At 48.6% G+C, this 26,190-nt stretch overlaps 1 protein-coding gene and 3 non-coding genes across 4 annotated transcripts; all 4 read left to right on the top strand.

Annotated features, from left to right (window-relative positions):
- Positions 1–446: 446 nt before the first annotated feature.
- Positions 447–25,918, top strand: PABPC4 (poly(A) binding protein cytoplasmic 4). The gene is made up of 15 exons (XM_006139134.5): positions 447–1,507; positions 12,892–13,085; positions 14,327–14,442; positions 14,893–15,032; positions 15,908–16,002; positions 17,528–17,665; positions 18,315–18,410; positions 19,135–19,407; positions 19,712–19,799; positions 20,632–20,751; positions 21,693–21,820; positions 23,186–23,279; positions 23,848–23,978; positions 24,069–24,168; positions 25,557–25,918. Exons 1-14 carry the CDS (start codon positions 1,315–1,317, stop codon positions 24,153–24,155), a joined length of 1,893 nt encoding a protein of 630 aa, XP_006139196.1. The 5' UTR covers positions 447–1,314; the 3' UTR covers positions 24,156–24,168; positions 25,557–25,918.
- On the top strand, positions 18,004–18,137 carry LOC112544042 (small nucleolar RNA SNORA55). The gene has a single exon (XR_003087359.1). It is a non-coding gene; the product is annotated as a small nucleolar RNA SNORA55 (small nucleolar RNA).
- LOC112544043 (small nucleolar RNA SNORA55) lies at positions 18,719–18,854 on the top strand. The gene has a single exon (XR_003087360.3). It is a non-coding gene; the product is annotated as a small nucleolar RNA SNORA55 (small nucleolar RNA).
- On the top strand, positions 20,917–21,050 carry LOC112544041 (small nucleolar RNA SNORA55). The gene has a single exon (XR_003087358.1). It is a non-coding gene; the product is annotated as a small nucleolar RNA SNORA55 (small nucleolar RNA).
- Positions 25,919–26,190: the final 272 nt, after the last annotated feature.

Below are 26,190 nucleotides of genomic sequence, written 5' to 3' on the forward strand. Positions count from 1 at the left end.
TCCGTCCGTCTGTCCGACCCCCCCCGGGTCCGTCCGTCCGTCTGTCCGACCCCCCCCCCCCCGGGTCCGTCCGTCCGACCCCCCCCGGGTCCGTCTGTCTGTCTGTCCGTCCGTCCGTCCGACCCCCCCTCGGTCCGTCTGTCTGTCTGACCCCCCCCCTCGGTCCGTCTGTCCCCCCCCCCCCGCCTGTCTGTCCGCCTGCAGGCCCGGTGCTGTCCGTGTGTCCGTCCGACCCCCCCCCCCAGTCCGTGGGTCTGTCCTTCGGCTCCCCCCCCCCCGTCCGGTCCTTGGGCCCGCCCGTCTCTTCTCCCCCCCCCCCCCCCCCCACGGTCCGTGGGTCTGTCCAGGCCCCACGTTTCTGCCCCCGGCCCGGCTGCCCCTGGGGCCCCGCGCGGCGCTTCCCCCCCCCCCCCCCCCCCCCCCCCCCCCCCCCCCCCCCGTCTGTCTGCGCCCTCCTCAGGCTCCACGTGGGCCTCTGTCTCCCCCGTCGGTGCCTGCCTGCGCCACGGCGTGTCCCCCCCCCCCCCCCCGGTCTCTCCTCGTCCGAGCAGCCGGGCTCTGCCTGATACAAACAGCAGCGGGTCTCGTTTTCCTTTAAAAAAAGCAGCTCTAACCCTAGTGCGAAGTTTGTCTTATTCCTCCCCCTCCTCCCCCCCAAAAACGTTTTTACCTAAGGAAATAACACCGCGGTCTCAGACCTTGGGTCTGGAGGCTTTGGAAGAAGAAATAATAATAATAATAATCTTTTTAAAAATAACTTTTTTTAACTGACCTGTTTTGCTTTTGGAAATTGAGGCAAGGTGGCAAAAACGCCCCAGCCCGTGGAGGAGGCGGCTTTGGGTTTGTTTTTTGTTTGTTGGGTTTGGGCACCTTCCGTGTGGAAGTCTCACGTTTTTTGACTATTTCCCGGCACTTTCCCGTCCTGCTGCTTTCCCCTCTTCCTCTCCCAGGGCCTCAGATAATCCAACACCCATTCTCCAATAATTCTGGCTCCCCTCCCAAATCCTCACGAGCTTTTCTTGCACTGAACTCCCAATCTGCTTCTTTGACTTTCCAGACCCCTTAGAGTACCCTACTTTTCACCTGACTTCCCAGTGGCCTGGACTTCCTTCTGTGACTTAGTTTTTTCTGCCCTGAGGGTGATCCTCCCTCCCCCCTTCCCCCTTCCCACCTGGTTTTCCCACTTTAACGTCTGCTAGTCCTAAATTAGTGATTTTTGTTATTTACCTGTTTAGTTTCTAAAACTTTTGCTTGTTTAAAAAAATTTAAAAAAAAATAAAATAGTTTCTGGTGGGAGTGCGTGCTGGGTGGAAGATGAATACAGCTGCTAGTAGCTACCCAATGGCATCATTGTATGTTGGCGATCTGCACCCTGATGTCACAGAGGCCATGTTATATGAGAAGTTCAGCCCTGCTGGGCCTGTACTCTCCATCCGAGTCTGCCGGGATATGATCACCCGTCGCTCCCTGGGATATGCCTATGTCAACTTCCAGCAGCCAGCTGATGGTAAGTTGGACACACATGCCCATGCCTCTTCCTTTTTTCTATACAGTTCTGCTGCTTTTTATAAATCCCCATCCAGTCACCTAGCTGTGAATTACAGTGGCGGGGTAAGAACTTCATGACAGCTCTGATTTGCTCCTCATTATGAAAGTAGAATGATTTTAACTACTTCACATCTTCAGAAGCCTTTTCAAACATTAAATAATCTTCACAGCACCTCTATGAAGCAGAGAAGTGATATTTCTCTTGGCCAAAATCAGCTTCCTGGGACTCACTTTTTCTGACTCAGAGGGGGTCTCTGTGTTTGTAACTTTAAAAATAAGGAGTAGTCCTGTAGCACTTTAGAGAGTAAGGATGTTAGAGTGTAACTGAGGAATGGTTTAGCCCATACTCTGATGCCTGTCAGTTAATGGTGTCAGTTACATTCAGGCACCCAGAGAGGTGGCGTCACTGTGGTGGGACAGTGATGCCTCCTCTCTGGGAGGTGGGTGGGCAGGGGCTGCCAGCTCTGCTCTCGTGGAGAGGAGGGGGGAGGCTTTGCTGTGGGTTCCCCTTGTGGGGGAGGACTTCCTGTAGTGTGTAACCGCTGAGATGTTCAACAGTTGCATGGTTACCTGTTTAACTGAATTTTAACATCCCTACTTTAAGCTTCATGCCTGGCTCTTTAGCCAGTCAGTCACTAAAGGAAGGTAAAGCCTAATCAGCATCTGGCCCGATCTGAGTCTGAATAACTGTAAAGGAGTCTTCCTACTCTCACCTGGAGACTTGAGGGTGTGTGCAATGGGCTGAGGATTGTAATGGCCAGAGATGTATCTACACTGTTATAAAACCCATGGGATCAAGATTCAGAGCCTGGATCCACAGACTGGAGTTCACGCTGCAGCGCTATGAACAACATTGTAGCTACTTAGGCGCAGGCCCTGAAGCCTTCCTTCCCTCCGTGCCGGAGTCCAAACATCTATGCTGCTGGTTTTACTGTTGTAGCACGAGAGCCCCTGTGTGTAGACCCCAGCTCTGAGATGCCTTCTCACAGATTTTAAAATGCAGTGTAGACTTGCGCTGGGGAAACAGCCAGGTGGCTGATCTAGTTTGCAGTTGGTTATGAAGTGGAAACACATGGACTGATGCTTTTTCTACCTTTTTAAAAAAAAGGAATACACACCCATCTCACTTGAAGCCTTAATGAGTGACATACAAAATTCATGGTGCCTTGCTTGGTTTAGCTGAAACAAAAAACAGGACTATGTAGCACTTTAAAGACTAACAAGATGGTTTATTAGGTGATGAGCTTTCGTGGGCCAGACCCACTTCTTCAGGTTTAGATGCTGTTCAGGTAGGTGTCCTTGGCCCGCAGCAGGAGATATTTGAGAAGGATGGGGCAGAGGAGATCAATTTTTAGTATGTCCTTATCCAGAGGAAAAGCTGGGTCAGCATTTTCTGTCCTAGTTCCCACAGTCTTGTATTAGACAGGGCTAAGTGTTGCCTGGTGCTGTGAGTTAGCAGCATCTTTACATGAGGTAAATTGCTAGAGGGGTTACATTTGCTGTAAAAAGGAGTGACTATTTAACTTTAATCCAGAAATAATTTGCAACAACACAAACTTCAGCTACATGTGAACTCTACTCATAGAATCTACTTTAGATTCAAGTTTAAGAATACAAATTGTAGTCTCATCAGTACACAAAGGAATATGTGGTCCTTGAATTTTGAGTTTTCTAATCTGTAGTAAATATTAGTTACTACTAAATTGATTCAGAGGGGTAGCTGAGTTAGTCTTTAAGATGTTACTAGAAGATTCGTTGTTTAAGTTTTTCCAGTTACAGATGAACAAAACATGTAGATGGTATCATGAGCTTCAGATGAAGAAGTGGGTTGTGCCCACGAAAGCTCATGATACCGTCTACGTGTTTTGTTCGTCTCCACGGTGTTGCCAGACTGTTTTTTAAATTTGTACATAATTGATGTATTCTTCTAAACCTATTCAGAAGCAGAACCTACTGGGCTGAATTCTTGTCTGGAATAGTGTAGCCTTGATTTTATGCTGCCCTGGGTTTCCATTAGGGATGTTGCTTGCAAAGGACTAACTGTGTTACACTCAGTGAAGCCACCTTCCCGGGAGCCGGACAGGCAAGGCCTGCTGGCTTTGCTCTCAGAAGGCTTCACTGGTTACATGGTTCCTCCAATACATGGTTTTTAATATCCCTAGTTTCCATCCTGTCTCCTGATACATAAAACCTAGTTAGCAGCTCCCCTTTCTTCCGTTGGTGCGGATTGCTTTGAATGGCTCTTCTGATCCTGCTGTATTACTAAAAAGCTGCCTTATATCCCAGTGAAATTTTTTCATACATGGAGCTTTTGGAGTTGCTTTACACAGGCCAAGCAATCTGATACGGTTTAAGACTGAACAGCAAGCAGGGATGGATTTGAGAGAGACTAAGACCTAGTTTACACAATCCCCTTTCCCGTTGATCTAAGATGTGCAACTTCAGCTAAGCAAATAGTTGACATACTTACCACAGTGTCTTCCATGTAGTAAATTAAACGGGGGCTGCTCTCCCGTCGACTCTGACTGTGCTTCTCTTCCTGGTGGAGTACTCATGTCAATGGGAGAGCACTCGGAGGTCAATTTATCTAGACACGACAAATCAACTGCAGTGAAGACAAGCCTGAGGTTGTACACGTGGTTCTTTTCTTAGTCCTGAAACTTCCTGTGTTATATAACTTACAAAACACTGCTGTGTTTACAACACATTGTAAACATGAACTGATCCTCATAGGCTGGGAAATAGGTATTATCTCCTCTCTGCTGAGAAAGGGTCAGGTGTAGGGGAAAAACTGGCCGTGGAAACAAGGTCAAGTGAGAATCAGACCTCAGATTAGATGAACACAAGGATGTAGTATCTATCTGGACAAAGAAAGAGATGCAGGAAAATGTAGCTATGTCAACGTTTTTTCACAGTAGCGTTCTGAAAGCTGAGAAGGTGGTAGAGCAGAAGGCAAGGGGCCCTTGAGTATTGTACAAATACATGTGAAACTAGAAGAGGCAAAGCGCTGCCTTTTTAGAGCGAATATGAGTGATTAGTTATGTGCTTTCCTTGATCTATTTTAAAAAATGCCTTGTCATGCATAAAAAGTAGAAGACAGGTGGATTTCCAATGTACTTCAAGATCACTTTTCGCTGCAATAAATAGGCAGGTCTTTGAGGGCGGGGTTGCTTCATACTTGGCTCCCAGTGAGGCAGCAGGCATTCTAGAAAGTCTCTGCTGAAGTAATACTTTGGCACGGCAGCAGGTGTCTAGTTACTTGTAGGCTAAGGAGGCTAAATGACTTACACGTGGGCAGCCTAGTCGCTCAGAAATGTGTGGGAAGGAAAAACTGCCAAATTCCCATTGTTTTCATGAAAGGATCTCTTTTGAAGAGCTTTGAATTTCTCCTCTTAGTGGCAAGCCTGGTTACACAAGCTTTTTTGCTGATCAAGAGACAACTGCCACTATGAACAGATTATTGTCGGACTCTTTGAAAAGACAAGGCTATTCGTGGTACAAATCCCGGTGCCAGCTTTGTCCACATATTTACTCTGCTGACCCCATTATTGGACCTAACCATGCCAGTTACAAGATCAAGAACACATACTCCTGTTCATCCAGAAATAAAATTTGTGCCATCATGTGCCTAAAGTGTCCATCTGCTATGTACCTTGGACAAACTTCTCAGACACTTTGCCAAAGAATCAATGCACACAAAACAGACATAAGACTCTCTCACAGAGAGAAAGCTGTTGCTTGCCATTTCAGCCAGACTGACCATTCCCTCAATGACTTCAGTGATAGAAATGTAGCCGTGTTAGTCTGATGTAGCTGAAACAAAATACAGGACAATGTAGCACTTTAAAGACTAACAAGATGGTTTATTAGATGATGAGCTTTTGTGGGCCAGACCCACTTCCTCAGATCAAATAGTGGAAGAAAATAGTCACAACCATATATACCAAAGGATACAATTAAAAAAAATGAACACATATGAAAAGGACAAATCACATTTCAGAACAGGAGGGGGATGTTCTGAAATGTGATTTGTCCTTTTCATATGTGTTCATTTTTTTTAATTGTATCCTTTGGTATATATGGTTGTGACTATTTTCTTCCACTATTTGATCTGAGGAAGTGGGTCTGGCCCACGAAAGCTCATCATCTAATAAACCATCTTGTTAGTCTTTAAAGTGCTACATAGTCCTGTATTTTGTCTCAATGACTTCAAAGAGACTTTAACTCCAGACTTCAATGAGAAGCTTCAGAATTGTCATTCATGCTTAAATTTGACACTTTATGTATGGGTTTAAACAAAAAGACTAATTATCTCACCCATTACAAAGATAGCTTCCCCAATTATCACCCCTAATGTTATTACCTCACAGAAACTTCCCCTATTATCACCCCTATGTCATTACCTCACAGACACTAACCTTCCCCCCTCACCCCCACTCTGTTTGAAAATTTGATTTGTCAATTTCACATTTGTTCATTTTTTTGATTGCATCACTTTGGTATATATGGTTGTGCCACTTTTCTTCCACATATCTGAGGAAGTCTGTCCCATGAAAGCGCATCACCTAATAAACCATCCTGTTAGTCTTTAAAGTGCTACATAGTTCTGTCTTTTGTTTCATCTAGACCAGACTAACACGGCTGCATCTCTGTCACTCTTCACCGCCAAGACTTACCATGGAAAAATAGAATTTTTTTCAACTCCCAAAAAATTCTTGTCTTCCCTTTTGAAAATGGCACCCACCTCACACTGTGAAAGGGCTTATTGGTATCCACACAGAGAAGGAAGGATGTCCCGTGTTGTTTGTCACACTGTTGCCGTAAGGATCCCTGTTACGAGTATTATTGTAAGATGGGTCAAAGTAGCATTTTAGCACAAGGTAAAAGTATTCACCCAAATTATAGGAAGAACAGACTGCTTGTTTAGAAGTTATATTCAAAGTACTTGCAGATGTGTGGTGGTTTTTTCAATGCACATGAAATAGTAACAAATAATTGAGCCAAGAATCTATAATAGTCCCCAGCACCTTCCATTCAAGGATCAAGGTGCTTTACAGATACAGATCAATCACACCTCTGCCTACCTTTCCGTGAGGAAAGTGTTCTCATTTTACAGATAGAGAAACTGTGGCTCAGAAGTTGACTTGCCCAAGGTCACGTGACAAGTCTTTTGTCAGAACAGGGAATAGGAGTGAACTCGCTCACAGTCTGGTTTGGACTCACTAGCTCTTGCCTCTTAGACCCAGGACACTTGCATCTAAAATAGTGTGCGCCTTTTGCCTTTTTACGGACTTTTTGTTAGCTAATTAAAAGGTACCAGGCATTGAAATAGTGATCTGGGTGGCCACTGTCTTGGCTAGGCAACATCACAGGCGTGCCTGTTGGGGAAAGAGTAATACTGCCTTAGATTGCACTTCTTTTCGGCATAGTAATTGGGTGACTGTCAAATCCTGAGCATGTTGTTCTATGGTAGGTAGACTGACCAAGAGAATGCACCAGCATTCATGCTGCTGTTCAGGTTGGTCACCGTGGTCTTTCACTTGGTTCTTTTCCTGATTAAAACACTCAGGACAATTCTTTCAACTTCATAATTAGGAGAGAAATTTGAATGTAGCATTTCACATGTTTCATGTGTGATTTGCTTCTGTTTAGCTTTCTGGGGCAGGTTTTGTTTTTAAAACACTAAGAATTCAACAGATAAACGTTCCTACAGACTCGTGCATGCAGATAACTTGTTACAGAAGTCCATGGGAAGAGAAGTCATTTCCCCCAAAGAATCTTAGCAAAAGTCAAACATATTGAATGCAGTGTGACCACTGTGTTGGCTTTTGGTTCTTTTTGCTGAAACAGTTAGCGTATTTCCAGCAATTACTGATGGGAAGCTTTTCCATAGCTATATTAATATACCAGACTGAAAGAGCTTGCTTTTGTGCTAATTAGCTGCAGGGCTGTAATAAGAATGTAACATTTTAGCCATGTTGGTCCCTGAATATTAGACAAGGTGGGTGAGAGAATATATTTTACTGCAAATTGATGCAATAAAAATATTCTCACCTATCTTATATCTCTTAAAAATGTCGGTACTCTACCACCCTGACAAACTGTTAGTGAGAATTCGATCAGTTAATTATGTCATTCAGGGATTGGGTTTCCATACCCCTGAGCAACGCAGTGATATCAGCATAAGTTTGTAGAGTAGACCAGGGCTTAGAAATCCTGGGAAAATTTGTATGCAAAGGACTTCTGATCTCATTAGCTATTTATGCCCCATTATTGCTTCTCCTTTAGTGCCCCTGATAATGCCAAGAAGTCTTAAAACATTTTGTCTGCAAATAAATTCTTTTGCAAGCCTCCCCCATTCAGATGACCCACACAGTATTTGAAAACTTTCTTCAGGGATATTGAAGAACCATTCCATTGACTTTCTACAGTTTAACATTCAAGCTGTGGTCAAGTAACATACAGAAGAGCAGAGAGAATTTGCTTAAACCATTGTACTTAAACTCACCAGTGACTGATAAATCAGAGAGGCTAAACACTGGCTTTTTGAAAAGGCGCAGTGGTAATACACAGGGACAGGAAGGTCCCTGGGGCAGATGTCCTTACAGAGTAAAATTCTAGAACTGGCTTTCTGATGGCTGAATCTTTTCATGTGTGGTTATCCATCTTTTGGAGCTTTAACTGCGGGGCTAACAGCAGCATTGTTTCAGCCCTTGGTCAGAGAGAAGGAAGTGAAGTCTGTGGTGGGGGGTGTCTCGGTAGTTGTCACTAGGAGCCGGCATGGACTGGAGAAGAGTGGGGATGGAGCAGTACATGCGGCCGCAGCACAGAGTGCTGAAAATGGCTCTGCTGGAAGGCTGACAGGAATCAGTAGGAGAAAAAGAGATCCAGGGATTGAAATGGGTGAAGCTTTGGCCCAGTGGTTCCCAAACTTTTCAGCATCATGCCCCCCCTTTCTGATTTTTGAAAAACCCTCACCCCGCCCCCCCCCCCAAAAAAACCCCACAGCAACTTGTTGAGCAAAAAAAAAAAAAAAGGAACTGAGCGGGGCAGCACACGTTGTTAAGGGGGCGGGGGAGAACTGAGCAGGGCAGCAAAACTTGTTGGGGGGGCTGGGTCACCTCGCACCCCCCCTGGAATTTCTTCATGCCCCCCCCAGTTTGAGAACCAATGGCCTAAGTAGACACAAATGTGGAAGTCATTTCCCTGGTCCAGAAAAACACTTGGCGGTAGGGCTGATTCAAGCCCCTCGGGCCCGTTCAGTGACATAGCGTGATTGTGTCTCATCATATCTTCAGGCGGAGATGTCCACTTTCCTAAGGTGCCAGGAGAATCTATTTTGGACTGTTGGCTGTAGTGCTCCCAAGGGGTCGTAAAGCTGACTTCAAGCCGCAGACAGTGGCCTGAAGTGTTAACAGAGAAAGCAGCACAATAAGTTGAGCTCCTAGCTAGTAACAGTAGAAGAGCTGAAAGACTGGGGGAGTAGGATCTGAGCTAGTCATTAATTGCAGTAGTCTTTCAGAGTTCATTCTGATTGTATGCCTTTGCTTCAAACTGCCTGTCGCCTTTCAACCGGAGCCCTGTTTCAGCTGCAAATGGTATATACCGTTAGTGTCCGTCCTTGCCAACGCATGCCTCTGGAGGGCCTCTCCCTGCTATAAATAAATGTTGCCAAATTCAACAAGCTGGACTGTGCTACCTTTAGAAGTGCCTCCTGGAAGTGGACTCTGGTAAACTGCACATTACTGAATGCCGAGGATTCAGACTGTAGCAGTTGAGGGATAGATTGAGTGTGGAATTTAATCCTTTTGACTAAAAGTTGGCTGAGCCCCTGTGGCAAAGGTTTTTTTCTCTCACAGTTTTCACGTGTTCCCTTTCCTTTGCAAGTGCATAGTGCAGAAACACGTGTGAGGGGAGTTTCAGCCATGTGAGGCAAAGAAAAGCCATTTCTGTAATAGGGATGTCACAGCGTGAACAAATAAACAGTTAACTGATGAGTCTGGGCTCCTCGATATAACCTTCACGGTTACGTGCACATGCACACACCCCACTGCTGCCTCTGTATCAGCGGCAGCAGCTCAGGTAGAGGCAGGTGGCTCCCTGCGAGCACTGGCTCCCACCTCCCCACCCCTCCCTCGGTGTAAACATGTACCCGCTGATATTTTCAGTAGGTATACGTTTACCAAAATAAACACATTTTAACATCCGTATCCTAGAATAGATGGAAATGTCTCGTTTAAGAAATTAAATAGATCAAACAGACTAATATTTCAAGGGGGTCTCGGTGACTTTTGTCATGAATTTGGTGGTGGTTGAGTTCCATGCAGACATGAAGATAATCCACGAGGTAATTTGTTGCATAGAAAATGTTGGATTCTCTAGATCCTCTTTCAAATGCAGCTAGATATCAGTAAGTGGGATGTGTAGACAGCAGACAGTCAAAATCACGTTTCTCTTGAATTTGCTGTTGCTAGAGTCTAGCCAATAATTTTCACTTCTTCGAGGCCCTGAATCTAAATAAGGAAAATCATCCACCAGAAAAACATGAAACCTCAAGTCCAGTTTAGAGTTTTTTAATCTAGTTAGTAGGTAAAGGTGGGTTGAGAGGAAACCGAACAAACTTGGAAAGGTACGTTTTTTATCTCATGATTATTTGATTTAATGCTGGACCGTCCTCTTTTTCTCCCTGCCTCATACTGAGAATTGGTGTCCTCTTTCTCTTCCCCTGCATGCTGTGGGAGTATTTTCTGACATAGAAGTGTGTGTCCTGAGCATCTTTTTTATGAACAAGATCCTGATGGGTATATGTAATGGTCCTTTTAATATACCAGTGGGTAGCAGAAATAAAATCTCATAGTGTGGGTTAAAAGCTAATCTACATTGCTGAGGTTTTAAGTTTAGATAGAAACTCGTCTCTGTTTACAATAAAGCAGATTTCTTTCTGTTTTTTTCTGGTCATACTGTGGTGCTAATTTTAGAATGGTTTGCTAAATCACCATATTTGCCTGTTAGGCTACATGTAGGTGGGGGTCTCATATTTCTTTCCCAGCACCTTACATGTTTATGCACCTCTCCCCCTGTCCCTGCACCATCAGGGAGAATAATCCCTCTTTTCTTAGGCCTCATTTACCCTTAATTTACCCTTAACAGGATAGATATACTAGCAAACTCACTTGTGAAAATACAGCTTTGACTAGCAAAGGAATTCTCTTGTTGGTAAAGCTTAAACCAGTTCTCCAAAGCAGCAGTAAGCGATACTAGCAAAAGGACTATTTTCAGTACAACTGTAGCTACACTGGCATAGCAGTGTTGGTTAGGAGCATGATTTTTTTTAACCTTTTTATTTTGGCAGAAGTCCTAGCATAGGCCAATACATTGGCAAAGTGCATCTATAACACATTTCTCCGGGTGGCGCTAGTGTCAGCCACAGTGGCAGAAGCACTCTCCTGTTGGTGTAAACTGAGCCTTCACCAGAAGGGGTTACTGGTATAACTGTACAGACAGTCCCCGACTTACGCGGATCTGACTTATGTCGGATCTGCACTTACGAACAGGGCTTTTCTCACCCCGGAGCTCGCGGGCGGCGGGACCGGCCAGAGCGCAGCGGTCCCGCCACCGCGTCCTCCGGGGCGAGAAAAGCTGCTCCGGGTCTCCCTGGTGTGCTGGGGGGGACTCCCCCAACACAGCAGGGAGACAGGAGCAAAGCCGCAGAGGCGGCGGGACCTCTGCGCCTCCGCGGCTTTGCTCGGGTCTCCCTGGTCTGCTGGCGGGGGAGGGGGCGCAGCTAGTGTGCCCCCCCCCCCCCAGTAGACCAGGATTTTGTTGCGGGACGCCTGGGGTAGAGCAGCTGGGGTGCTGCCGGGTTGGTCCTGCGGGGACCTACCTGGCAGTGCCCCAGCTGTTCTGTCCCAGGAGTCCAGATTCAGCCGCTGTTGAAACTGATCAGCGGCTGATTCCAGGAAGCCGGGGGCAGAGCAACTCTGCCTAGGGCTTCCTGTAGTCAGCCCCTGATCAGTTTCAGCAGCGGCTGAATCTGGAGCCAGTTCTGACTTACATACAAATTCAACTTAAGAACAATCCTATAGTCCCTATCTTGTATGTAACCCGGGGACTGCCTGTACTGGCAAATCATTTCTAGGGTAAGCTAGGTCTTCCAAAGCATCCCGAGGGCTATGTGCAGTGTACTGAATATGTATAAATATTAAAGATGGATCATCCCGTCTGTTCCCTTGGTCCCTACCACTATGACTCCCTTCTTCCCCAGAAAAAGAACTTCTATCTCCACATAGAAGAAGAGGGCTGTCCTGGTTCTCTTCATCCTCAGCCCTCCTTGTGCTGGCTATCACTTCATGAAAATGGGTAAATACTTGTCTCTTGCAATAGACTCAGTCATTCAGTGAACTGGTTGTAGAACTGGGTGGCAGAACTGTTTAGGCCTGTCTCTAGCCTAGGAAAAATCTCTCTTTATTTTCAACCAAGTTAGCTCAAACTTGATTGAAAAAGAACCTTTTCCCTAGGTGAGACGAAGCCTGCGTCTCATTTCCCAGGCCTGTCTTCCAGTCACTAAGCCATGCTCTCACTCTCGTGAAAAGTAATCTGGACTAAACCCGTTGTAGTGTAGTCGTGAAAACACGTCTAGTGACGTTGCTGTAAAGATGTCAATTTAAAAATATCTAAGCTCACAATGAAGATCAGTTAGCCAACGGAATTATTGGCCAAAGGGTATTACCTAAGACAAGTATTGTCCCTTATGTGTCTAGGAGACTACATAAACTGTAAGCGATTCTAAGACAGCTGTATAGGGATGTTAAGGACTAGTCGACTAGTTGCTTCCCCCCTCCCCTTGCTGCATCTATCACGTAGAGGCAGCAAGTGGGGAGGAAGGGGGTACTTCAAAGCAGCAGCTCGACGTGGCACTGCCGCTTTGAATGCCACGGGGAACCCAGCGTCAGACTCCTCGCGGCATTTCAAAGCGGCAGCGCTGCTTGGAGCCCAGGATCAGCTGGGGACTTCCCCGCTGACCCCAAGCTCTGTGTGGCGTTGCCACCTTGAGACTGCCGCAGTGCCACATGGAGCCTGGGGTCAGCAGGGAAGTCCCCAGATGACCCTGGGCTTTGGGCACTTTCGCCTTTGAAGTGTAGCAACAGCCCTAGGGCAACACCCCCACTTCAAAAGCGGAGGTGCCCTATCGACTAATCAAATAGTCGATGCAAAAATGCGTCGTCTATTCGATTAGTCAATTACCCGATACTTAACATCCTTACAGCTGTAGTGTTAATGCAGCCGTGACCTTTCACCTCATGCTGCAGAATCTTGTTCTTCCTGACATTCTTCTCTTCACAGCTGAGCGTGCTCTAGACACCATGAACTTTGATGTGATCAAAGGCAAACCCATCCGCATTATGTGGTCTCAGCGGGACCCGTCCCTGAGGAAGTCAGGGGTTGGGAACGTCTTCATCAAGAATCTGGATAAATCCATAGACAACAAGGCACTTTATGACACATTCTCAGCATTTGGGAATATTTTGTCCTGCAAGGTGAGATCGGTACCTTCCCTAAACCCAACTTTGTGTAAGAATCCACCTTCCACAGCACTGACAAAAATGAGTAGTGAGCTGGAGCACATGATTTGTGAAGAGAGGCTGAGGAATTTGGGCTTATTTAGTCTGCAGCAGAGAAGAGTGAGGGGGGATCTGATAGCAGCCTTCAGCTGCCTGAAGGAGGGTTCCAAAGAGGATGGAGGGAGGCTGTTATCTGCCACCACTGAGGACAGAACAAGGAGCAATGGGCTCAAGTTGTGGTGGGGGAGGTCAAGATTGGAGATGAGGAAAAACGATTTTCCTAGGTAGGTGGGGAAGCACTGGGATGGGTTCACTAGGGAGGGGGTGGAGTCTCCATCCCTAGAGGTTTTTAAGTCCCAGCTTTACAAAGCCCTGGCTGGGATGATTTAGTTGGGATTGATCCTGCTTTTAGAAAGGGGGTTGGACTCGATGACCTCTGAGGTCTCTGATTCTATGATGTGACCCAACTAAACACTCACCCAGGGAGTGAAAGCAAGGGTCTCCACTATGCTTGGGCAAGCGAGTCTCCAAAAGCCAAACAGAAAAGGACACAGCAGAAGAGGAAGGATCATTGAATTAGACTGGATCTTGGTCATCCAGGCGCAGAGCCGTGCACGGTATTGAAAGCCTCTCCTTGAAATCCCTCGCTGGGTCTGTCCCTTGGCGAGACTTGTTTTTCCTCATTGACACACCACTGGTCGCGAGTACAACAAACGGAAAAAGCAGCTGATGACATTAGCGAGAGCGCAAGTTTCAGGCTGTGACGGAGTGGGTTCAGGTTCAGGTTGTAGCTGGCATGTGCTTTAAATCTGGGACTGTTTATAGTGCATCAGCTTATACTCCTGTAGAGTGCGTCAGTCATAGATCTGAGTGCTTCCCAAGGGAGGGTAGGGATCATCCGCCCTTCCCAGAATGGAAAGCTGAGGAGGACAGGTGAAGTACCTTGCTCCAGGTCCTATAACAGGTAGGTGGCATGTTGCGGACCAGAACCCAGGACTTCCTGTCAACAGGACCATGCTGTTCTCCAGTGTTTCGTTTCTGTTCTTATTTATTTGAATGGCGCCAAGAAGCCCTAGTCAAGACCCAAAGCCCCCTTGTCACCTTATTCGCACCTTCTGTGTCAATCGAGGGAAGCCGACGATGTGTCTGCTGTTATTCTGTGCCCAGGGTTGTCTGTCTTAATGCAGCGCTGATCTGTTTTGTTCCATTGCTTGCAGGTGGTGTGTGATGAGAATGGCTCTAAGGGCTACGCATTTGTGCACTTTGAGACCCAGGATGCTGCAGACAGAGCCATCGAGAAGATGAACGGCATGCTGCTAAACGACCGCAAAGTGTGAGTGTCACAGCCAGCAGCAGCAACGATCGCATGAACCATGATGCATCTCGGTATTAACAGGGGACACACAAGGCTACTGGTTCTCCTGGCCCAAGCCTTGGCCTGCTACCTCTCCACTACAGGGCTGGTGAGTTTCCCTGCCCAAGCCATAGCCTGCTCCTTCTCCATTACAGGGCTGGTGGATCTCCCTGGCCCAGCCTTGATCGGCTACCTCTCCACTAATGGGCTGGGGGGTATCCGTGCCCTACGCTCTCCACTGCAAAGCTGGGTGGGCATCTTTAGCCTGCCGTCTCTCCACAATAGGACAGTTGATTCTTCTGCTGGGTTGCTGGCCTGCTGCGTCTTCCTCCGGCTCCTCCCAGACACTCATCTTTATCCCACTGCAGATCACACGTCCACCCTTGGAAAGCCGTTATTTTCTCACAGACACCCTCGCTCCTTTTCCAGATTTGTTGGGAGATTCAAGTCCCGGAAGGAGCGGGAGGCTGAGCTGGGAGCCAAGGCAAAGGAGTTCACCAATGTTTACATTAAAAACTTTGGGGATGACATGGATGATGAGAGACTAAAAGAGCTCTTCAGCAAATACGGTAAATACAGTCTTGCGGCAGCTGCAAACCCTGCACCCAGACAGTAACGGAAAGGAGACGCTGGTGAGCAGCAGGGGCCTGCCAGCTGTAGGGCTGGTCCTGAGTAGGGATGTTCGAGTTTCCCCATTTAACCCATAAGATGATGCTTATTGGTTACTGAAGTGGTTAAACTCACCTGCCGAGACCCCACTGGCTGCCAAACCCGGGAGGGAGCGGAGCCTGTGTTGAGGGGCAGTGACCCTTGCCTCCCTACCACTACATCCCCATAAACATTTAACCATGTAACCCAGGGGTGGGGAACCTCATGGTCAGATGCGGCCCCCGGCTTGCCTGGATCCTGCCCCCAAGGCTCAGCATCTCCCCCTCCCCCCAGCATTGTGGAGCCTGCACTGGCCCTCCAGCCCCCCTGCTGCCCCATCGCAGGGCTGGAGCGCACAAAATCTACTAGCTTGGGGCCCCTTGGGGGAAAGTGGGGGGGTGTCTTTCTGCTTCTCAGTCAGGGGCCGTGTCACTGAGGGCTTTGGGGTTTGTTTGTTTTTTGCTTCTCACTTGTGCGCGGCCCTCAATTGATTTTTCTGTGGGTCAGCAGCCCCCTACCCCAAAAAAGGTCCCCCCTCCTCCCGTAGAACTTCGATCAGTTATGCGGTTAATGGTTTTTTGTATTTTTACACCCCTACTCTTGAGTCCTTTTGAGGCCAGAGGAGCAGGATAATCCGGAAAGAATAGGTGGTTGTATCAGATGGGAAGCAGAGGCTGGAAAACGAAGTGAATGAAAGAAGGGCCGGGGTTATGTGAGGCTTTAGTTTTGCTTTTGAGAGGCCCTCCTGGAAACGTTGCGTAGCTGAGGCCCTGCTAACGCTGTCCCTTGGCAACAGGCAAGACGCTGAGTGTGAAGGTGATGACCGATCCCACTGGAAAGTCCAAAGGTTTTGGCTTCGTGAGCTTTGAAAAACATGAAGATGCCAACAAGGTATGAAATCGCCTTCGTGCCAGTCAGGTGTTTATATGGAAAAAAAGCGTGGGAAGCCGTCGCCTAGCGTGGGGATGAGAACGCGGGTCCTCAGGAAAGCTGAGGGTGTTCAGAGTTGGCTCGAATAGTTTCTGCGCTTCACCAAGTTGGTTATTCATGGTTAAAGCCCATGTTCCACCAAACTACTAGATCTGTGGGGTATTGTGTGGGGTGAATCGCAGGAATTGTCTGGTCAGAGAGGCAAGATTGGGGAGACGTTGGGAAGGGTTCTCTGGAACTGGCTTGATGCTCAAGAATGCTCTTCCCTCAGAGTAGGTCTGACAGGATTTGTGGTCGAGAGCTGAACAATCGTGCACGTATTTCCACTAAGTCTGTGGAGAACTTCAAAAAGATCTCACCAAGCTGAGTGATTGGGCAACAAAATGGCAAATGAAGTTTAATGTGGATAAGTGTAAAGTAATGCACATCGGGAAAAATAACCCCAACTATACATAGAATATGATGGGGGCTAATTTGGCTACGACAAATCAGGAAAGAGATCTTGGGGTTATCGTGGATAGTTCTCTGAAAACATCCACTCAGTGTGCTGCGGCGGTTAAAAAGGCAAATAGAATGTTAGGAATTAAGAAAAGGATAGAAAATAAGACCACAGAATAGATTACTGCCCCTGTATAAAACTATGGTACGTCCACATCTTTGAGTACTGTGTACAGATGTGATCTCCTCACCTCAAAAAAGATACTTTAGCCTTGGAAAGGGTTCAGAAAAGGGCAACTAAAATGATCAGGGGTTTGGAACGGGTCCCATATGAGGAGAGGCTAAAGCGACTGGGACTTTTCAGTTTAGAAAAGAGGAGACTGGGGGGGATATGATAGAGAGATATAAAATCATGAGTGGTGTGGAGAGGGTGAATAATGAATAACTTTTCTTTAGTTCCCATAATATAAGGACTAGAGGACACCAAATGAAATTAATGGGTAGCAGATTTAAAACTAATAAGCGAAAGTTCTTCACACAGCCCATAGTCAACCGGTGGAACTCCTTGCCAGAGGAGGCTGTGAAGGCTAGAACTATAACAGTTATAAAGAGAAGCTAGATAAATTCATGGAGGTTAGGTCCATAAAAGGCTATTAGCCAGGGGGTAGAAATGGTGTCCCTGGCCTCTGTTTGTCAAAGGCTGGAGAAGGATGGCAGGAGACAAATCGCTTGATCATTGTCTTCGGTCCACCCCATCTGGGGCATCTGGCGCTGGCCACTGTTGGCAGACAGGCTACTGGGCTATATGGACCTTTGGTCTGACCCAGTACGGCTGTTCTTATGTTATGTTCTAAGTCCACTGGAGTGGGCTGTGAAGATAGAGCCTGCTGAGAACTTCAGTTGGCCTTGCACCAGGCCTTTATTTAAATGCAACACGCATGTAACAGGAGAGCGGGCGGATGTTGGCACTCAAGCTGGTAGCAATAGGTGCAGCGGCCACTGCTTTGTTTCGCCATTTGACAAGAATTTTCTCTTTGAACCCGTCCAGGCAGTGGAAGAAATGAATGGCAAAGATATCAATGGAAAAATGGTATTTGTAGGGCGGGCACAGAAGAAGGTAGAGCGTCAGGCAGAGCTGAAACGGAAGTTTGAGCAGCTGAAACAAGAGAGAATCAGCCGGTACCAGGTAAGACCATGTGTGTGCACTCATCTTGTGGCACAAGCATACTGGTGAGTTTATAGGGAACATGCCCCATTTCGTTTCAGTCTCATCTTGCTCTCCTGACCTCTCGCTTAAAGGCAATGGGCTAGTATTGGCTGCAGGACCTCCAGGGGTCATAGCTAAGGTCATAGAATGAAATTTTTAGTGGCGTGTGAGAATGAAGTCTGTGTTCTTTAAGGACTCATGGCATAGTCTCCTGCGTTTATGAACACTGACCCCTTCCATGAATGACTAAGGACCACAGAGACCAGGCCAGCTTCAGTGGTTGTGGCTTATGGTTAAGCTAGGTCAGGAGACAGTTTGCATCTGAATCTTTCCTGCTCCTTGCAGGGCCGTGCAGGACTGGGGACACACGATGCTACAGCAAAGCAGAGGAAATCCAGACGGGCTCCTTTCCATTTGCACTGGGACTTGTCTCTACAACTCTGCAACATTTTCTACCCTTAGCTACTAGGGGAGAGAGCGCTGGGGTTGGAGCATTTCCACAGTTTCCTGGCTTTGGCAGATAGATCAATGGAGTTGCTTGATATTCCCTAGCTCAGCAGTTTCTTTGTTGGTAGGGCTGGTCATCTTTCCTATTATCCGCCTCACGCATTAGCATTCTCTCCTGTAGGGTGTCAACCTGTACATTAAGAACCTCGACGACACTATTGACGATGAGAAACTGAGGAAGGAGTTTTCACCTTTTGGGTCTATCACAAGTGCCAAGGTATTGTCAAGGGTTAGTCTTGGATTTCCAGACCTGAATGGGAGGGGCCATTACCCCATCTGGGCCCGGGCTGGGGGGTGATTCTTACATCTGTGCTTCTCTTAAGCACTGAAAATGCCTTGACCAGCCAAAATGTGGATGTCGTTGGGACTAGAAGGAATTTTTAATCGAGACTTGTATTGAAAACCGTGCTTCGTGGCTAAGGAGGTGGGGGCTGTGATGTGGCAAATTTGCTTGTGTTTGAAGTGACCCCTAACACCTAAGAGATGCCCAGGAATGCAGCGGGGAGTCATGCGGTTTAAAAAGTTGCACCTGAATCTTTCCCATTCCTTGCAGTGCAGTGCAGGCCTGGGGACACATGGTGCGAACAGCAAAGCAGAGTAAATCCAGACAGGTGGTTTTCCTCCCTCCTTGAGGGCTTGTCTCTACAACTCTGCAACATTCCTCCTGGCGTGAGGCTGTGGAGATTCCCTCCGGTAACACATACAGCTTCCGTTCACTGGCAGGGAAGGAGAGCTTTCTCTGGAAGGAGTAGCAATTGATGCTTGCTGGCTGATCTGCTCCCAAAAGGCAGCAGCCCCCTCCCGTGTGATACACCTGAAAGATCACTGAGTGGGCGAGTCCCCTGAATTGTGACTCGATTGCTATGCCTCTAGCCAATCCCTCGGCACACGCACAAGCATCTGCCTTCACAATGCTGCCCTTCTGCCCACCCTGGTTTTAGGTGATGCTGGAGGATGGACGAAGCAAAGGATTTGGCTTCGTCTGCTTTTCCTCTCCGGAAGAAGCCACCAAAGCCGTGACTGAGATGAACGGGCGGATCGTGGGCTCCAAGCCATTGTACGTGGCGCTGGCACAGAGGAAAGAGGAGCGAAAAGCCCACCTCACTAATCAGTACATGCAACGCATCGCTGGAATGAGAGCCCTGCCTGCCAACACAATCATTAACCAGTTCCAGCCAGCGGCTGGGGGGTACTTCATGCCCGCTGTGCCCCAGGTAAGCCCAGCTGTGTAAGTCAGTATGGCTTCACTACCAACATCGCCCGGCTTGAATCTCTGGCACAGCAGTTGCCAGGACTCCGGAGTCTTTCTGCTGTGCCTTTCACCAGGCTGCAGCTCCGAATGTGAGCTGTAGGTCCGTGGGATCCGTTCGGTGGCTTCCTGGCTGCGTGCTGTTGTCATGTGACTCTGGGGCTCAGCGCACTGGACTCAGGAAGAGTGTCAAATCCTGTCGTAAAGAATGTTTTGTGTCACCGGCTTAGATACAGCAGCCTTCATTGTTTTTCCTGTCCTCCTTGCAGGCTCAGAGCAGACCCACTTACTATGCACCCAATCAGATGACGCAGATGAGACCTAACCCGCGCTGGCAGCAAGGGGGGAGACCTCAAGGTGAGCATGCTGGAAATGGATTTGTAGCTTTAAGGCACCTGTTTGTCTACGGGCATGTCTACATAACCTGTCGGATCCAGGAGCAGTGTTTGGTCCCCCGGGCATCGATTTATTATGTCCGCTATAGACATGCTAAGTTGAGCGCTCTCCCATCAACTCATGTACTCCTCCAGAACTAGAAGCGTAGGCGAGTAAATAGAAGAGCGTCCCTCGTTGACACGCCCCAGTAAGTAGATCTAAGGAAGTCAGCCTCAGCTGTGTCGTTCACATAGCTCAAGTTGTGTAACTTAGATCTATGGCCTGCCAAATGTAGACCAGGGCTTGCTCCCTGATTATCTGCCACTCTCCCTGTTGAGCCTGCGTCTGCTTTCTTGTGCCCCAGGACGCAGGAAGAAACATGCAGTTGTTCTTGTGCAAAGAACAGACTGAATGTGGTTCGTGGTCATGGCTGGGAGGCGTGTGGCGAGGTGCAGCCCCTCGTGCTGGGGCTGAAACCCTGGGTAGGCAATATCCCACACACCTGACTACATCTGTGGTTGGTCTGGGCTCTGCCTGAGAACGGCCAGGACCGGGGTATTCTCTATACTCTCCTATGTGTTCATACTAGAGCGGTTTGCAGGGGTTTCCAGATCCAGAATCCCCTCCCTCTTTCCAAAGTGGGCAAGCTTGACCACAACGATGGAGACGTCCCCACTGAATCTCCTTCCATGGCTCTCTCCTTCCAGGCACGAGCGCACAAGCGCGGCTCCCTGCTGGGGGGTCCAGGATTGGCTGATCATTTTGTATTCGGAGAGATTTTTTTTCCCCTGTCATTGCCCTTCTCTCTCACCAGGCTTCCAAGGCATGCCGAATGCCATGCGCCAGTCCGGCCCCCGCCCAGCACTGCGCCATCTGGCTCCCGCTGGCAATGCCCAGGCCTCTCGTGGCCTCCCTGCTGCTGCCCAGAGAGTTGGTAAGCAGACTGGCTCTCGCTTTCTTCTCTGCGTTGGCGTGGGGAAGCAGGCGCTACAGAGTCTCTTGCGTTTCTGAAGACCGGATGTGCGTGGCAAGAGGCGGTGTGGAGCGCAGAGTAGCACAACAGCCCCCCATTAGAGTGGCGGAAGTTAGGGTAAAGAGAGCACCAAAATCTTTCCCATTCCTTGCGGTGCGGTGCAGGCCTGGGGACAGCTGGTGCCACAATACAGCAGAGGAAATCCAGACAAGTTGCTTTGCACTTCACTTGGGACTTGTCTCTACAACTCTGCAACACTCACTGCCAATGTGCCCTCTCAGTGTTTTCATCCATGTGCGGAATACGTTTTATGGGTGCTGAGGCATGTGCAGATGTGCACCACGTGTAGAAACACAGGCTGCCGGCTGTGGGCGCTCTGCTAATCAGCTGGGCAGCGTTTGAATTTCCTCTGCATGGCTGTAAATCTAAAGCGGAGATGATGGCCCTCTTCTGCTGTAGTACAAAAGCAGCTAACTTCTGTGCCTGGAGCCCCGGGTTAGCCACTCCAGAGAGGGAGACACATGCAGCAGGATCATTTTTTTTCCTGCGTCTGACACAACAGGTAAGAAAGGGCTTCCCTGGATTAGGGCAGAGTCTTATGCAATTTTAGCTCCCAGCATGTGTATTAAGAGGATGCATTGTGCAAAACAGGGCTTGTTCCCGCTTCATCCAGGACTGCCCTGTAACTTGGAACCACTGCCTTCCAGTCACTGGAAAATACGGATTCTGCACCGGTACTTGGCTCTGAATTGAATAAACTCTGCAGCAGGGAGGCGGTGGTGCTTAGTTGTTCACAAACTCTACCCAGTTCATTTCCAGCTAGAAGCACAGGGGGCTTTAGACTTGTGTGCCACACGCTTCTATGCAGGTGTGTAATCGGGTTCCCTCTTCTTCCTTTGCAGGCGTGGCCACTGCAGCCCAGAATTTAGCTCCTCGTCCGCCTGTTACTGTCCCGGCTCCCAGAGCCGTTCCTCCTTATAAATATGCCTCAGCTGTCCGCAGCCCTCACCCAGCAGTACAGCCTTTGCAGGTAACACGAGGGGCTGTGGTGCAGCTGGTAATGGTGACATTAGACCGTAGTAGCTACAGGAGCAGCTTGTGCAGGTCCTAAACTTGACTGTGACACGGATTTTTCTAGAAAGGTCAGATTGGACACATGGCAGAATCTGGGAAGCCAGTTGCATTCCTCCCCTTACTCGCTCTGCCTGTGCAGCTCAGTCCGGTCCTCTTGTTCAGTCTCACAGGGACAGTCTTCTTGGGTCCTTGCCCCCATCCTAATCTCTGGCCTCATCTGCATCTCCTCTTGCCTTTGTCCTGGGATCCTTGCAGATACAGCTGGGCCAATGATTCTCAACCTGTTTATCATTGTGGCCTTGCGTGTGTGACCCACGGTGTGTTACCTGGGCTGCATGCTAAGAGCCGCAGCGCTCCCCCTCAACTTCCTCCCCAGTCCCACATGCCCAGCGCCCCTACCCAGACCAGCACCAGGAGCAGATCCCTGGGCAGGCAGCTGGGCTGTGGACTGTGCACATGGGGCCAGGCAGCTAGGCCATAAACCCAGCAGCAGGGCCAGGTGGCCTGCAGCCAGACCCTGCTGCCCGAGGCTGCAGCTCAGGATCCCACTGTCAGACCCGTCCTCAGAAGTGCAGCGCACTCCATCCCTTCACTTCCCAGAGGGGTCCCCCCTAAACCTGCCCACAGCCCCCTTCGGGCCACAACTGCGTGCTAATCATGCCACAGATTAAGAGCTGCTGAGCTAGGTCCCCAGAGGTCAGCAGGCACATCTCTGCATGGCTGAACAGGAGATCCGGATGCTGCTGTTGTCCCAGTGTCGCATTTCCCCATTGAGTGGTCCCACCCCTCTCAGCTCAGAAGCTGCCCCTATGTAGGGTGTTGCACAAGCAGCATGTCTCCAAGTCCCAGGATTCCTTTTAGAGGCCGGGTTTGCACTGGGGGAGAAAGTCGACTTAAGATGCGCACCTTTGGCTACGAGAATAGTGTAGCTGGGGTCGAGGTACCTTACGGCGACTTTCTGCAGAGTCCCCACTGCGGGAGGGCGATGGGAGAGACTCTCCCATGGACTCTCCTTACTCCTCATGACCCCGTGGAGTACCCAGGTCGAGGGGGGCGCCATCAGTGGTCGATTTAGTGGGTCCTTACTAGACCCACTAAATCATGCCCTGGGAGATCGAGCTCCAGCATGTCGATCTCCGGGTTTGTGTAGCCCTGGCCTGAATTAAGTGCACCTTGTGGAACCTGTACTGAGCCAGTTTTGTCATGGGCTTTCCCAGCTGCGCAGGCTCTGTCACGGACTTCCACATAGCCCAGGGGAGGAGCAAACCCCAACCCTTCTTTGCCACGCTCCCCTCCTGAATTCTCCTATTGCTTCTTGTAGGCCCCTCAGCCTGCGGTGCACGTACAAGGACAGGAACCTTTAACGGCTTCCATGCTAGCTGCTGCCCCTCCCCAGGAGCAGAAACAGATGCTGGGTAAGTGAGGGGCAGGCACCTCCGGGCTAGAAGGATCCGTCTTTGGCAAATTGGGACACTCTGGTCCCTTTTGTTAAGCAAGGGCACGTTTCTGCCGCTAACCCCCTTCTGTGAGCTGTGTATGGAGAATGGTTAAAGTGTGTGTGTGGGGGGGGTGGGGGGGGGCGTAACTAGAAGGCTTGGCAATGCTCATTTCATTGGAACTGCAGCTTCTGCTTCCAGGAGTGTTGGCTCAGCCTTGCTGAACTGTCCCATTTATTTACATGGAGAGCTTTCCAGTGTCTTGTCCACGCTGCATGGACAGTAAAGTCCCTACGGCACTTCTGGGCCAGTTTTTCCTGCTGCCTGCACTGCTGTCTACCTGGTGGCTGCCCTTCACCCTGCATCTAGCAGCATCTCCCAGTGGTGCTGTGCACATACGTTCTGAAGTGTGGGGGACAAAGTGGCTCAGAAATGGAAAGGTCAAAGCTAGACAGATGCTGGTGTTTTACCTTCCCTTAGTCAAACCTGCCGCCAAGCCCCTCAGAGCAGTCTGCAAAGACCATCCATTTGAACTTTGCTTCCCTAGGAGAACGCTTGTTCCCCCTGATCCAAGCTATGCACCCCAGCCTCGCGGGGAAGATTACAGGAATGCTGCTAGAGATTGACAATTCAGAGCTACTGCACATGCTGGAGTCTCCGGAATCCCTCCGATCAAAGGTGCGTTTTCCCGCCCTGCATGGCAGGCTGCATTCGTAGGGTTGGCTGGAGGGTGCTAACGGGTTGTCTTGGATCGTGTGTCTACCCCAGGTGGAAGAGGCTGTTGCCGTGCTGCAGGCTCACCAAGCGAAGAAAGAAGCTGCCCAGAAGGTGGGCGTGGTTGCTGCTACCTCTTAAGCCAGGAAGACTGGTGAGTGTATCTCTGCTCTCCTCTGCAATCGGAAGCTCTCGGTAGCAGAGTAACTAGACTAGTGTGTGTAGCCGGTGCAGCCTGCCTCGATGCGGGTTCAGGACTCCAGAATTCCAGCCCACTGCTGGCAGGTCAGTGCAGTTTTGCATCCAGCATTTCCTGAGGATAGACGCTTCAGAACTTTCCTTTTAGAGATCCTTCCACATGTCCTTGGCAGGCACTCATGGAACACGTCTGAAGTTCTCTCCAGCAGCTAACACGTCAGGGAAGGATAAAAATACAGGAGGCCCCCTGACTTGGCGACGTGATTGGTTCCGGGGGAAGCGTTGCAAGTCGGGAGCATCATAACTCGAACCCTCATTTACAATAGGTGCCATGTGCCGTTGTAAATGTGGGCTAAGGAAGTAAGTCAGGCGGTTTCCGGGGGTTTCCAGCCCCTTCGTCACTTGCAACCATTTTTGTAAGTGTGGGGGGTTGGAACTCTGGCGGTCGCAAGTTGGGGGCCTCCTGTATCCAGAAATGAAATTTGTGAAGACCATCAAATTATCAATCTGTGTCAGAGAATAGAATCCATCAAAAACGTGCTGAATTCGCTTTTACCAGTGATTCTTGCAAGTTAGCTGCTAAATAAAGTTTTCAACTTCTCTCAAAAGCCTTGTATAGACGGGTGTCTAAAATTAGATCTTTCACATGCTTTTCTGTAGAAGTTTGCCCTCAGATTAGCCTGGAATTGCTATGGTCCAATAAAAGATACAGGTTGAACCTTTCTAATCCAGCACTCCCTGGTCCAACATGATTTTTAGCCGGATGGCCACTTATCCTGGACCCAGTTTCCTGCTGTCCCATAAAGTTAGTTTACAGCCACCCATCCTGGCTCTCAGTGTTCTGTGCTGTTATTCACTCTAATTTACCCCTCAATGTCCTCTAAGAGCCCAGTGAGCAATGGAGGGGTTGGCAATGCTGCTAGCCAATATTGGCCTTCCATGCTCTGGCGCATTCTCCAGGTTGGTACCAGTCAAGGCGTGAGGGAGCTGGACTAGAGAGGTTCTGTATCACCTCACCTCCCTTGTGTGTGGCGTATCTTGGGACCAACTTTGCTACAGAACGGAACATGGCACTTCCTGTGAGGCAGCTCTGGTGGGATATCACCACTTCTGGCCCTCAAGATTCTGTACAGTCTTCCGGGAGGCACCGTCACTTGGAAATGACAACAGCCCATCTGGCCGTTCGTTTTATTAAAGGACAGATGTTGTAATAAGCGGATTGGATTGTACATTGGTGTGTTTTAATGGGTGGGTAATGTTGGATATTGGCACACTGGTCTGGATTGAGCTATGTTGCCTGTAGAGACTTTAGTATTTTTTTCACCTTTTTTCCCCACCCTGTAGGATGCAAAGAAGCCAAATAGCCGTTCACAGACATCAGCTCAAGATGTTTGTCCATACTCCGCTGTCCTGCAGATCTCAACGCCATGCAACGTATCAGAGAACTATACTGCAGTTTGTAAATTAATCTTTAAAAATCTTATTTAAAAAGTCAATTCCATGAAACTTTAGGTTTCCAAGACCAGTATTAAGTTTGCAAGCTTTATCTTTGGGCCAGGACAGAGCTAACCTTTCTCTTATCTAAGCAGGACTTTGAGGATTTCTGATTGAAAGTTTTTTTTTGTGGGTTTGGTTTTTAACTGAACAGTCCAGTTTGCAACGTCTGGAAAGTGTTTATCAATAAAGACATAAAACCTTTCATTAAATGGGTCTTTCCCCAGCCTGTTGTACAAAACCGCACTGAATTTTACTTGTCAGAAGAGCAGTTGTCACATGATTTAAAAACTGAAGTGTGATTTAATGTTGCTATTCTCTCTCTCATCATGACAATCCCAACTATCAAGCAGTCATGCTAAAATACTATGCAGTGTTGGGTCTAATTGGTATTTGAATGGGAGACCTTAAAGAAAGCCCAAGTTGTATTGGAAATGGTGGTGTTTTCCTAGGTGGGGGACAGCGCTCCAAAATCTGTCAGCGA

Source organism: Pelodiscus sinensis, chromosome 26 (assembly GCF_052426305.1).
Source record: "Pelodiscus sinensis isolate ZL-2025 chromosome 26, ASM5242630v1, whole genome shotgun sequence".
Taxonomy (NCBI): Eukaryota; Metazoa; Chordata; order Testudines; family Trionychidae; genus Pelodiscus; species Pelodiscus sinensis.